At 49.4% G+C, this 12,965-nt stretch overlaps 1 protein-coding gene across 2 annotated transcripts in view; it reads left to right on the top strand.

Moving 5' to 3' along the window:
* Nucleotides 1-5,076: 5,076 nt before the first annotated feature.
* Pick1 (protein interacting with PRKCA 1) overlaps nt 5,077-12,965 on the top strand; it is a 20,242-nt gene continuing 12,353 nt past the window's right edge. The window contains exons 1-3 of one of the 2 annotated variants that reach the window (XM_021183101.2): nt 5,077-5,341; nt 5,671-5,774; nt 6,606-6,717. In XM_021183101.2, the coding sequence (XP_021038760.1) occupies nt 5,734-5,774; nt 6,606-6,717 (153 nt within the window). In that variant the 5' untranslated portion in view covers nt 5,077-5,341; nt 5,671-5,733. Of the gene's footprint in view, nt 5,492-5,670; nt 5,775-6,605; nt 6,718-12,965 lie in introns of both variants that reach the window. The other variant, XM_021183100.1, reaches the window with a different exon arrangement.

Below are 12,965 nucleotides of genomic sequence, written 5' to 3' on the forward strand. Positions count from 1 at the left end.
GGCAGAGCGCTGGGGGGAGGCGGGGGGGGGGCAGGGGGCAGAGGAAGGTCATAGGTCAGCCTTTGCGTGCTGAGCTGGATCAGGAATAGAGCTACTTAGGGAATGGTTGGGGGCGGGGTGGGGTGCTCCCGGGCCCCCCATGAGGCACATCCACCCCACTGTTGGTGTTGTCAGCTGATGGAAGGCAATGGTTGAGAACAGACAGTTGCTGTCCACGCTAAAATGGTGGGATCTGTAGCTCCTCCTTTAGCCAAACCGATCAATGTGGAACATTGGCCAGGTACTGGCCACTGTGATACCTGTTGGAGATGGAGGGTGATTTGAATAGGCGAGGCTCCAGGCTCGGGGAGCTTGCAGTATGGTAGAAGGTAGACAGAAGCTGGTCAGTAAGCAAGCACATGCACTCTGCACACACACACACACACACACACCCACACACACACACACTCACACACACACACACACTCACAAACTGCCACATGGCAACACACGGTAGCCCTCTGATCTCCTGGATTTATCTCATGTCAGCCCAAAGGTGTTGGTGTGTATTTGCCACAGGGACTGTCAGGTCTCTGCCAGCTACCTCCTCACCAGCATCTCCAGCGTCTCCTCAAAGACCACAAGGATGGAACCAGTCTCCTGTTCTACCATGTTAACCCCGGAGATAGGGTATTTCCTTCCATCATGCTGGTGCTCCCCCTTGCTCCAAAGAGTTCATCAGCAACAGGCTCCAACGGTTTCTTTCACTGTGTGTCCTCTCAGCTGGCCGGTAGGCCGGGGCTTGGTAAGTTCTCCATACATATTCATAAGATGAATTTAGGAATTAGTGAGTGGGTCAGACTCACCTGACTTCTTGACCGTCACAGTAGCCTTGAATGCCATGGGCACGGCAAAGAGTGAGGAGGGAGCAGCAGCCGAGGCAGGGAGGGTCAGGCACAGCCTGGCATTCAAGTGATCAGCCTCACTCATTGTCCAACACTGGGGACTCAGCAGGCAGTGACCCTGTCACGGCTATTTTGGCATCCTTGGGTGGTAGTACTGAAATCATCCACCAGGTGGCAGCAGGTCCTCAGGAAAAGGGTGTGTGAAGGCAGTGGTCTGGGGTTGAATCTGATGCTGGGAACCACAGAGGCCAGGCCTGGAATAGGAGGGTGAAATATGGATGTGTTTTGTGAATGATCGCTCTCACAGAGATGGCAGAGGGTTCGTTGTTACTGCACAGGAAAACCATGTGGTCCAGCCATTTCAAAGGGCAGTGCTTAACACTGGTCTATGACTCCAGTATTATGGAGGAAACTCTGGGCCACTGCTGCAGTCCCAGTCACTCCCGCGCCCTCCCCCCCCCCCCCCCCCCCCCCCGGAATCCCTGTGGCCACTCCAGTCCTCTCCTCCAGGACCCATAGAGAACCATGTCAATGTCTACAAGCATTTTACTGCAGGACAGATGAATGCTGGGCTCCGGGGCCGATCCAAGGGCAGGGCAGGGCTTTCTGCCTGCTGCAAAGACAAGTGCTCACTTTGCCATTAGAATCTTCTACCAGGGACTTCTTTCCTCTCAGGTAAACAAAGGTCCCATCCTGCCCTCCCTGCACAGCTGGAACCGGGTTCTGGGCTGGGTGCGCTGACACACAAGTGTCCCCACGGTAAAGCACAGTGTGGGTCATAGTCCATACAGGCATCAGCTGCGAAGCATCATGGTTTTCACGGCTGTTTATCATGACACCGGAGGAGAGGTTCCTAGCATCTGTGGGATCTATGGGAATACCACAGATTAAAAAGTCAGTGAAGAGGCCGGGCGTGGTGGCTCACTTCTTTAATCCCAGCACTTGGGAGGCAGAGGCAGGCAGATTTCTGAGATCGAGGCCAGCCTGGTCTACAAAGTGAGTTCCAGGACAGCCAGGGCTACACAGAGAAACCCTGTCTCAAAAAAACAAAAAAACAAAACAAAAAAAAAAAATCAGTGAAGGAACCCAGGAAGGAGAGAGGCAGGGGAAGCATTTTATAGCATGTCAAGACATGATCTCTAAGCTGCTATTGTTCATCACCATCATCATCACCGCCATCATCTTACAGTACTGGCAATTACATCTAGGGCCTCACACAGGTTAAGTAAGAGCTCTACCACTAAGTCACATTGCCAGACTTTTTTTGTTTTTTTAGTTTTTAGAGACAGGGTTTCTCTTTATAGCCCTGGTTATGTGCCACCATGTGGTTGCTAGGAATTGAACTCAGGACCTCTGGAAGAATAGCCAGTACTCTTAATCTCTGAGCCATCATTCCAGCCCACATTGCCAGATTTTTAAGCCCCATTATAAAGGGGAAGAAAGTCGGGAGATGGTGGCACACACCTTTAATCCCAGTATTCAGGAGGCAGGGGCAAAGTGGATCTCTGAGTTTGAAGCCAGCATGGTCTACAGCATGAGTTCCAGGACAGCCAGGGCTACACAGAGAAACCCTGTCTCGAAAAAGCCAGGGTTGAGGGCTTTCCAGAAGAACAAGAACATAGGTTAATCCCATAGGATTGACTCAGGGACACCATGAAGGGATGTTATAGGACATGTAATATGTCAGCAAATGATCAAGTCAAAACCAACTGTTTCCAGAACTAAGAGAAAGAGATTGGTGAGCTGGAACTATCTAGGAAGGCTTCCAGATCCTGGTGGGGACCAACATGGGAAGAGCAGCATGTGTGTCTTGCACTTAACTAAAGAGAGGGGCCTAGGTCACCTTGGGGGTTAGTGGCTTTGGGGGTTTTTTTTGGGGGGGGTGTTGAGACAGAGTTTCTCTGTGTATCCTGGCTGTCCTGGAACTCACTCTGTAAACCAGGCTGGCCTCGAATTCAGAAATCCGCCTGCCTCTGCCTCCCAAGTGCAGGGTTAAATGCGTGCGCCACCACTGCCTGGCTGGGGAGATTAGTGGTTTAAGGAACACTCCAACCCCATTCTCTTACTCTTGACTTTAACAAACACTTGCTGAATGAGACCATGTTCCTCATTTTGTTCCACAGGAACTTGAGCCTTAGAGTTAGCTGGTGACCGGCTTCAAATTCCATGGCACAAAATGGCAGAGCCAGAGTATGACCTAGGGTTGGGGGGGGGCGCTGAGGAAGTCATGAGTTGGGTCCCCAGATCCACAAACAACACTGAGGAGGTGGAAGGCAGGAAGGCAGCTTCTGTACAGTGAACTTGGGCTACATGAGATGCTATCTTGAAATCCAAACACACCTGCTGCAAAAAGAGCTTGAGGAGAACAACTCCTGTCTCGGCAGCGAAGGGGTGGTGCTTCTCAGAGCCCCTTCCCTACCTGCACAGATTAATCTGTAGTGCTTATTCTGTCTCACAGGTGAAGATGAGCCAGGGTCTCTGTACTGGCTGGTTTTGTGTGTTGACTTGACACAGGCTGGAGTTATCACAGAGAAAGGAGCCTCCGTTGAGGAAATGCCATGAGATCCAGCTGTAAGGCATTTTCTCAATTAGTGATCAAGGGTGGGAGGGCCCGCTGTGGGTGGTGCCATCCCTGGGCTGGTAGTCCTGGGTTCTGTAAGCAAGCAAGCTGAGCAAGCCAGGGGAATAAGAAATATTCCTCCATGGCCTCTGCATCTACACCTTCCTGCCCTGTGTGTTCCTGTCCTGACTTCCTTTGGTGATGAACAGCAACATGGAACTGTAAGCTGAATAAACCCTTTCTTCTCCACCTTGCTCCTTGGTCATGTTTTGTGCAGGAATAGAAACCCTGACTGAGACTGTCTCTGACAGTGATGTGAGCTGCAGAATGGTGAGCAGAGGGGAGGTGGTTGTCACGCTGAGACTCAGCTCAGCTTCCTGCAGGCCTTACAAGGGCTTCTTTAGGATATGTGGCACCCCTGTGGAGGGCTCTGTGAACAGCAAGGCAGCGAGTGGGGTGTCAATCCGGAGAGGCAAGGCAGCAGTTTGCTCCAGTGTGACTGAGTAGCCAGTGTAGGTTCAAAGTTTTTGAGTGCCTGATCCTGTGTAGTTTATTTGGGGCATATTTAAGCACCACACAAATTGGTAAAAAGCTTTCCTGTTGATAATTAAATTGATAGTGTGCACATCCAAGCTCGAGATACGGCTACATTGAGACTCTTTGTAAAATACAAATGGCATCTTTCATAAAGATTTGTTCTATAAATTAACTGAAAAAAAAAAAAAACAAACTCAAGACCCAGTATGGTTTTGACCATGCAGACACACCAAAGGTCACCAAGCTATAAACCACATCTGTTCCCAGCCTTCTGGGCAAAACCAGGTTATCCATCTCGCTCATTAAGTGACAACCTTGTGCGATTAACATTCCTGGTTCCCCTGGTGCTTATCTGTGAGCACAAGGACCTTTGTGCCTCCTCCACACCCTGCCCCCAGCTGAGGAAGGACACTGGTCCCACTCTTCCTGGATGAGGTGGTTGCTAGCACTGTGGTCCCCAGAGGGCCATTCTCTTTCAGCCAATCCATTGGACATAATCCTTGGCAGCAGATGTTGGAGGGGAGAGAACTTTGGAGCTCCCCAGCTGCAAGCACTGATGGTATTTGTTGAGTCTCAGAAACACGGAGGCTGTATCTTCAAGAGGACTCCAGGGGCCTCGGGACTAAGAAAGGAGGTTTGGTGTGAGAGACTGTTTGCCAAAATACCGAAGAAACACTTACTGAATGGTAATAGAACGTATGTGGGGGAAAAGACGAGTCAAATCTGAAAAAGACAAAGCCCACAGAATATACCTCTCTGAGTTTAGCACAGATATTCAAAGACCCCAGACCGGTTCTCGGGACCAAGATCTGGATCTTAAATCAACTGTTTATCATTTCTGAAAAAAGTTACTCCCTCTCTTAGGTACTTAATTCTTTCTTTGTGAGGCTGGGATTTAGCGGGAACCTTCCAGCACTAACGCTTTGTAGTGGAGGAGACACAGGCTTTCCTTAGGAAGTGGTACTGAAAATGTGAAGGCAAAGGTCTTGAGGTTTGCAGTTCACTGAACTTCGCTGGCCCCAGGATGCTCCCGTTGCCCCGGCAACCGCGGGCCTAAGTGGTCCCCAGAGTGCCGCTAAGGAAGCTGGGAAGAGCTCTGTCCTCCCCAAGATGGCGGAACGGCCAAGGGCGGGGTCCGAGGCCGCCGGCATGTCTAGACCTTTTCTTCCTTTCCCTTTTTTTCACACTAACGGCGAACTTCCACCAACACTTGTTCTTTTTCCTGGTTCAGAGAGTCCCGGAGCGGAGACAGAAGGGTTGCCTGCAGGGATTGGGGCAAAGACTCGAGGGGAGAGGCGGGACTTCCGCGTCCGACCGGAAGTGACGCGACAGTCGCGGTCGCCGCCAGGTGGAACGGCAGGTGGGTTCAGGTGCCAGCCTGGCCCGGGCCTGGCAGTGGGACCGACTCTCTCGGTGAGCGACTGAAGCGGCTCCCAAGGCTCTGGAGACCGTGGGGCGGGCTCCAGAATCCGAGCCCGTCGCCCTGGCCTGGGGTCCACCCCTGTACCAAGTAAGAATCACCTATCCCCAGCTCCCCAGCTCCGCGCGCGCCCTTCCAGCCTGAGGCTCCGGGTCCCGGGCCGGAGGGGAGGACAGAGGCCCGCTGTCCGCGTGGGCGAGGGGTGGCAGCCCGGGGCTGGCATCTGAGCACTTCAGTTCCCTGAAGCCCTGTGTTCTTTTCTCTGTCAGACCCAGTTTCCTATTCTCCTCCCGAGCTGGGCAGTTAGCCAGTCGGCCCCAACTCTCGGAACCATGTTTGCAGACTTAGACTATGACATCGAGGAGGATAAATTGTGAGTATACTCTTCCCCAAGACCCGAGAGCTGAGGACCCAGGTCCCCCGTGTCTTTGGGTGTCCTAGTTCCGCACTTTCTTCTCGGTGTACCGGAGTAGAAATGGGCCCAGACATCCCAGTAGTAGATCACTTTGGAGGGAGTTGTGACAGGTTAGCAGATAAACATGATTTGGGCCATGTGAACCCTGGAGGGCATTGTCCAGGTACTGCTGGGGGATGGGGGATCTGGGAAGGCGACAGAGCCAGGTTGCAAAGGTTACATGGGAATATCACAAACAGACCTTCCCCACACAGATGATTAGTAAAGTAGACTTTCAAAAACCATATTTGTCTGACCCTTAGAGTGAGCAGATCTCATGGCCTTGTGTGTCGTGAGCCTTTAATAAGATGTGAGCAGCCATTGCCTGTTAGGAAATTGGTTTTCAGTAACCAGCCTCACACACCTGAGCCTAACCACAGGACAGCTTAAGTTGTCTTGTGAATGCCTGTGTCTGAGCAGAAAGATGACTGAAAGATAGTTGAGTAACTTTCATCTAGTGGGAGGGGATTGCCATGCCCTGCAAGTACCTGAGAAGGGCTTCAAGGATGGAGCTTGCCCGAATCTTCAAGTTTCTGTGGAGTTAAGTCCCATTGCAGATTCTTGGCAGTCCTGGGCTTTGACCCTACAACTGCATCACTCTTGAACATGTTCTGGTACAGATTGCTCCTTCTGGAGGAGGAAGGGAGAGGTTACTTTGTGTAGATTGTTGGTAGCTTTTCTGGACATGGGAGCCTGCCCCTTCCAGTCCACCGTTCACCAGAATTCACTGTCACTTCTTTCTCTTTCTAGAGGAATCCCCACTGTGCCTGGGAAGGTCACCCTACAGAAGGATGCCCAGAACCTGATTGGGATCAGCATCGGAGGAGGGGCCCAATACTGTCCTTGTCTCTATATCGTCCAGGTATGAGGCACACGTGGGCGGTAGGGACAGGGTCCTGGGTGGAGTGTTTCACCTCCCTTCTTGGGTATGACAGAAAGAGGTTCCTTTCTCCACTCTGAAAAACAAACAAACAAACAAAAAAAACCTAGCTCCAGAGGCTGAGTCCAGGCACCCATGTAAAACACGGATGAGACGTGTGTTCTTGTAACCAGAGTTCAGGAGAGGTGGACACAAGTGGGCCTAGGCCACCGTAATAGGTGAGTCTCAGGTTACAGAGACTTTGTGCATACACCCCTGCCACCCGCAAAACAGGTGGTTAGTGCCTGAGGAGTGGAAGCAAAGAGTGACTGACCTGCACACACATATACATGCATGCATACATACATGCAAACATACAGTTGCATACATAAATGCACACACACCTGCATTCACCAACAGACAAAGGTCAATTTTGCTTCTTTAAAGTTTCACGATTGTATTTGCGTATGTGTGTTTGATGTCTGTATATGTGAGTGTGGGTTCACTCACGTCCATCATGCACTGGTCAGAGGACAACGCTCATGAGTCAGTTTTCTGCTGTGAGGTCCCATGTTTGAAATGAGGTCACCGGGCTTACCTGGGAGACACTTCACACACACACCCCAGCCACCTTACCTGCCCTGCTTTCTGAGGTCTGGTTGTAGTAACACTGCCCCGCACTCTGGCGCTCTTGAGTGGGGAGTGTTCCTGCTTCTCTTCCTTTCCTACCTGTTCCTCACTCGCAGCTTGTTCTGATCTGGCTTCCTGGCAGACTCTGCTTGGCCTCCCACGGAGTGTAATCAACTGAAGTTAGTGCTGGTTACCGCCTGGCATGGAACAGACATTCAGTGTAAATGTCTCGAATGAGTCTGTTTGCTGACTGAAGAGGGATGGCTATGAGATACTTGTCCCTGTTGGGTATGGCCGCATCACACCCAACATCCCTGAACTTGAGAGGTGGAGGCAGGGAGGTCCAGCAATTCAAAGGCGTGCTTAGCTACACAGTGAATGAGTTTGAGGCCAGGGTGGGCTGCTCGGGACCCTGTCTCAGCAAACAGACAAAAGGAAGTAATAGCCCAAGGTTTATATGTAAACGTTCCTGAATACTAGTGGGTTTCTTAATCACTCTGGGCCTCAGTTTTCTTCTCTGGCAAGTGAGGATTTAAAAATATGTAGCCCAGGTTTGGTTCCCAGCACCAACATCAGGCGGTTCACAAACTCAAGTCCCGTGGGATCTGGACACCTCTTTGGCCTCCTGCTCCTGCATGCATGTAGTGCACATGTTCACTCACATACACATGAAATTTTAAAATTAAATAAATATTGTAAACCCATGCAGGGCTACATGAGACCCCCTACAAAAGAAACAAAACCAAGTAAATTAATGAAGTATGTAAGCACAAACGTCTTTGCATTCTTGTGAAAGTGGAACAGAATGGTAGTGGGGCCAGCTGTTTCCCCAGGTGGCAGCTGCCGTGGCTCCCTGGCAGCTGTGCCTTTCCCAGCTGCCATGCTAGTGAGAGAGGGGAGCACCATCACGGTTTCTGTAGAGGAAGCTGCCCTGGTCATCTGTCCACTGCAGTGCATGATCTTGGGCAGATGTGTCACGAGGCCTACTTCACCAGGTGCCTGGCCAGTCTGTGACGTGTCTGTAGCCTTGGAAGGATCCAGACTATCCCCTGTTGGAACACCTGTGGGCACGCCTTAGGTGCAGACAGGGCACTGGGTCTCTGGGAAGGTCGTTTGCTCTCACCTCTGCCTTCAAGGGTGATTTGGTCTCCTCTGCCCCAGGAGACATAGACCTTGCCTGGGTTACCTGTGGTCACATACCTGCTTGGCCTCTGTGCCATTCGACTCTATCCTGTGTGTTCAATGCCGAGGATCATGGTCGATGAGTGAGCTGCATCCTAACATGATGACATGTCTTCTGTTTGCACAGAAGCAAGCCAAGTGCACAAAGGCCTGTGTCCGTCAGCAGTCCCTGCCCTCCGTCTCACCCTGTGCAGATTGGCTTCCACTTTCCCTAGTTGTGTTTGTTATTATCTTTAATTTTGTGTGTGTGTATGTGTGTGTGTGTGAGAGAGAGAGAGAGAGAGAGAGAGAGAGAGAGAGCACACGCATTTGAATGTAGATATCCATGCAGATCAGAGAGAGAGAGAGTGAGAGAACGCACACGCATTTGAATGTAGATATCCATGCAGATCAGAGGCGTCAGATCCCTCTGAAGTTTAGCTCACAGGAGTTGATGAGTGTCTGGGTTTGTGGGTGCTGGGAACTATCTTGGGTCTTCTGCAAGAACAGGATGCACTTAATTGCTGTACTGTCTCTCCCAGCTTCCTGTCTTGTTTTCTTTATCACTCATTCTTAGTTCAGGACATAGAGAGTTCATTCAAGCCTTTTCTAAAACCACAGATGTCCCTAATATCTCGTCTTCCACTCGTTGCTGTCCTGACTCAGTATTCACATCACAGGTGATGGTCAGGATAGCTTTTCTAGGTCCTTGGCCAGCTCTGTGGAGGCTCAGAAGATGTAGAAGGGACAGAAACAAGCCCCACCCTTCTCCAGCACTTGTGCTGAGTTTACTGATGAAGTGGTGTCTCTCTTTCTTTGTGTTTTAAATGTATTTATTTCTATGTGTCTGGGTATTTTAATGCTTGTATGTCTGAGCATGGTATGCATGCCTGGTACCTGGGGAGGCCAGAAGAGGGCATCAGATCCCAGGAACGATAGTTACAGATAGTTGAAAACCACTATGTGGGTGCTGAGATTCAAACCCATTCTTCTCTTGTCTCGTCTCTTTCTTTCTTTCTTTCTTTCTTTCTTTCTTTCTTTCTTTCTTTCTTTCTTTCTTTCTTTCTTTCTTCTTTTTTCCTTTTGTGAGGAGACAGGTTATCATGTAGCCTGAGCTGGCCTGATCCTCCAGCTTCTCCCTCCCAAGTAGCCTTACCGATATATGTGCTGCTATGCTCAACCCAGGATTTTCTTCTCAGCATCACTTCTTGTTACTTTCTTTGGTATTTCCTGCGATTTGCCCTTGTGTTATTTTGTTTTCTCAGACTTTTGTTATCTGTCCTCAGTCTAGTCCCTTGGGACCTCTGCTCTTCATTCCTCATCTCCAGGGAGACGACCTTTTTCTTTCTCATCAGTGTTGTTCCCTTATTCCTCAAAGTTAACATGCTCTAAAGTTCAGGAGTGAAGGTCACAGGGCCAGAAAGGCTCAGTGAGTAAGGCACGTCTACTGAGACCCTGTGGCCGTCCCATACACTTAAAAATAGTGCTAGGTTTGGAAATAAATTTCAATTAGAAATTTTGAAATTGTTTCTATTTTAGATTAATTTATTTTATGTGTTGAATGCTTTGCTGACATGGATGTCTGTACATCATTTACGTACCTGATGCACATGAAGGTTAGAAGAGGGTATCAGATGCCCTGGAACTGGAATGACAGATGGTTTGAGCCACAGCATGGGTGCCAGGAACTAAATGCAGATCTTCTGCAAGGTTAATAGGAAATGCTCTTAACCGCCGAGTCCGCTTTCCACTCCTAATTTTTATTCCTTAAAAAAATAAAGATTTTAAGGCTGGATTTGGTGTTGTACCCCTTTAACCCCAGCATTTGGGAGGCAGAGGCAGGCAGATTTCTGAGTTCAAGGCTAGCCTGGTCTACAGAGTGAGTTCAGGACAGTCAGGGCTATACAGAGAAACCTTCTCGAAAAAAAACAGAAAACAAAAAAAATTAAAAATTAAAAATTAAAAAAAAACCCACTTATTTAGTGGAGGGGCTGCTGTATCTCGTGTGTGTGTGTGTGTGTGTGTGTGTGTAGGTTAGAGAGTGGACAGCTTGTAGGAGGTGGTTATCTTCTTCCACCATGTGACTCTTGGGAGATTGAACTAGGTCACCAGGCTTCACCTGTGCCCCTTTACCTACTGAGCATCTATCTCACTGGCCTTGGTTAGAAATTTGATGGCGTCATTCCATTTTCCACTGTCACTAGCCTGTGTCTCTCTTGTTGGGACCATTGCTTATGTGTGACTTATTCTTATCCCTCAAGCTTTCGAGAAACTGGCTATCCCTGCTTCTCGGGTGCCACAAACCCTGTTTGTGACTGTGCTGGGTCTTCAGAAAGTGACACTAGTCATGAACTCACTGACACCCTCCTCGGCTCCAGCAGCTCCCATGGTCCTCTCTGTCTCTGTGGCTCTGACTGTTCTGGGGACTCTTGTAAGTGGAATTGGGGGTTGGCTTGGCTTGGCGTGAGGTTAGCGTGTATCATGCTGCAGTTTCCCTTTGCCCTGTTTTGAGGTGGGTTTCCGTGTTCCTGCCTGTGGGTGGGGCTTTTCCCAGGCTGACCTTTGTCCTTCGACTGTTCCTAGCACTCCTGCCAGTCACTTGTCACGTTTGTGTGGGTGTGTTTCTAGATCTCTAGTCCCCTCTGCCAGCACCACCCTGTTTTAATGACACTAGCTTTGTAGAAACATTTGAAATCAAGAAGTGTGAGTCTTCCAGCTTTATTATTTTTTTCTTAAGATTATTTTGGCCTTTCAAAATTCCTTGATAAGATTCTGTATGAATCTTAGGATTTAGATTTTTAGAATTTTTCTGCCTATAAAAATGCCCCTGGGATTTTGTGAGGGAGCTCACTGCGGCTGCAGGTTACGGTGAGCTGTACTGATACCTTATTGTCACATCTTCTCATCCGAGAGTACAGAGCCTCGTGCTCACGGCTGGGACCAGATGCCTGAGAGGAACGAGTCAGGGGGATTTGTCTTGGCTGCTTTCCCAGGTTTCTGCCCGCCAGTGCAGGGAGCAGTCACACCAGGGATACCTAGAGAAGAGGCGCGTGGGTGCACTGTGCTGGCTGCCTTTCGCCTTCCCCTGTCCAGCTCCAGCCTACAGGATGGTGCTGCCTGAATTCACATGCCTCCCTTAATGGGAACAACCTCACAGACACACACAGGACCTTGGGGTTCCCATGATACCAGTGACAGCAGGATGTGTTTCTCAGTCCCATCAAGTGGCCTGGCAAAATATTGTCAGCTTGATACTCACCTTAGACCACAGCACCCACTCTGGCTCTGAAAGGTTCATATTCACTTACAGTGCCATGTGTGTCCAAGTGTATCAGCTGTCTCTACAGATTCCCGTAGACTTGTTTTGTTTTTAACTTTTATTTGGTATGTGTGTGGACACATGAACACATGTCATGACACATGGGTGGAAGTCAGACAACAGCTTGTAGTTGGCTCTCTCCTACTGTTTGGGTTGCAGGAAATCAAATTTAGATTGTCAGGCATGGCAGCAAGTACCATCTTAATGGCCCTTGCTTTTTTTGAGCCAGGCTTTCAAGAGCCCAGACTTGAACTCGCCATTAACTGGGATGACATTGAAATCTGATGCCCACCTTTATCTCCTAATATTGGGATTCTAGGCATGTAAAAATACATATACATATACATACATACATACATATATGCACACACATATATAGGTATATATGTATTTGTACTTTTTCTTTTTAGCGACAGGGTTTCACTGTGTAGTCTTGGCTGTCCTGGAACTCACTCTGTAGACAGACTGGCCTCAAACTCCGGGAAATCACCTACCTCTGTTTCCCCAGTGCTTGAATTAAAGGGTGTGCACCACCACTGCCCAACTTCAATGTTCTTAAAAACAAAACAACCCAAGTTCAAAGTTTCTTCAGAGACGAATGGCAAACCCTTAGCTGTGAGCTTCTATAAAATTGAATAAAAGTCACCTTCCCATGCCCCTGAGATAATATCCCACAGTAACACCCTATCCCATGAGAGAGACACGCAGACAGGGAGATGCAATAAATCAGCAGCGGGAACGTTAGTGCCTGCAGCTCTACCGCTGGAACCTATGGCATATGGTGGCATGACCTACACTCCACAGGGCTTGGGCAGCCTTGCCCTATGGCCTTGCCATTTGTAGCCCACAGGGCTTCTCTTTGAGGCGCTCTGCTTCCTGCCAGTAACTGTCCTCAGCAGATGCTCCATAGTCTGGTGTCTTTAACATCTGGCATTTCCAGTGCATCTTCAGTGTGATTCTCACGCTGCCCTCTCAGGATTTGCCTACCAGAATCCCAATCCCATCACAGTGGTCAAGCTGCCTTTGAAAACTTCCATGCGGGCTGGTGAGATGGCTCAGTGGGTAAGAGCACCTGACTGCTCTTCCAAAGGTCCAGAGTTCAAATCCCAGCAACCACATGGTGGCTCACAACCATCCGTAA

The sequence above is a fragment of the Mus caroli genome, chromosome 15 (genome assembly GCF_900094665.2).
Source record: "Mus caroli chromosome 15, CAROLI_EIJ_v1.1, whole genome shotgun sequence".
Lineage (NCBI taxonomy): Eukaryota > Metazoa > Chordata > Mammalia > Rodentia > Muridae > Mus > Mus caroli.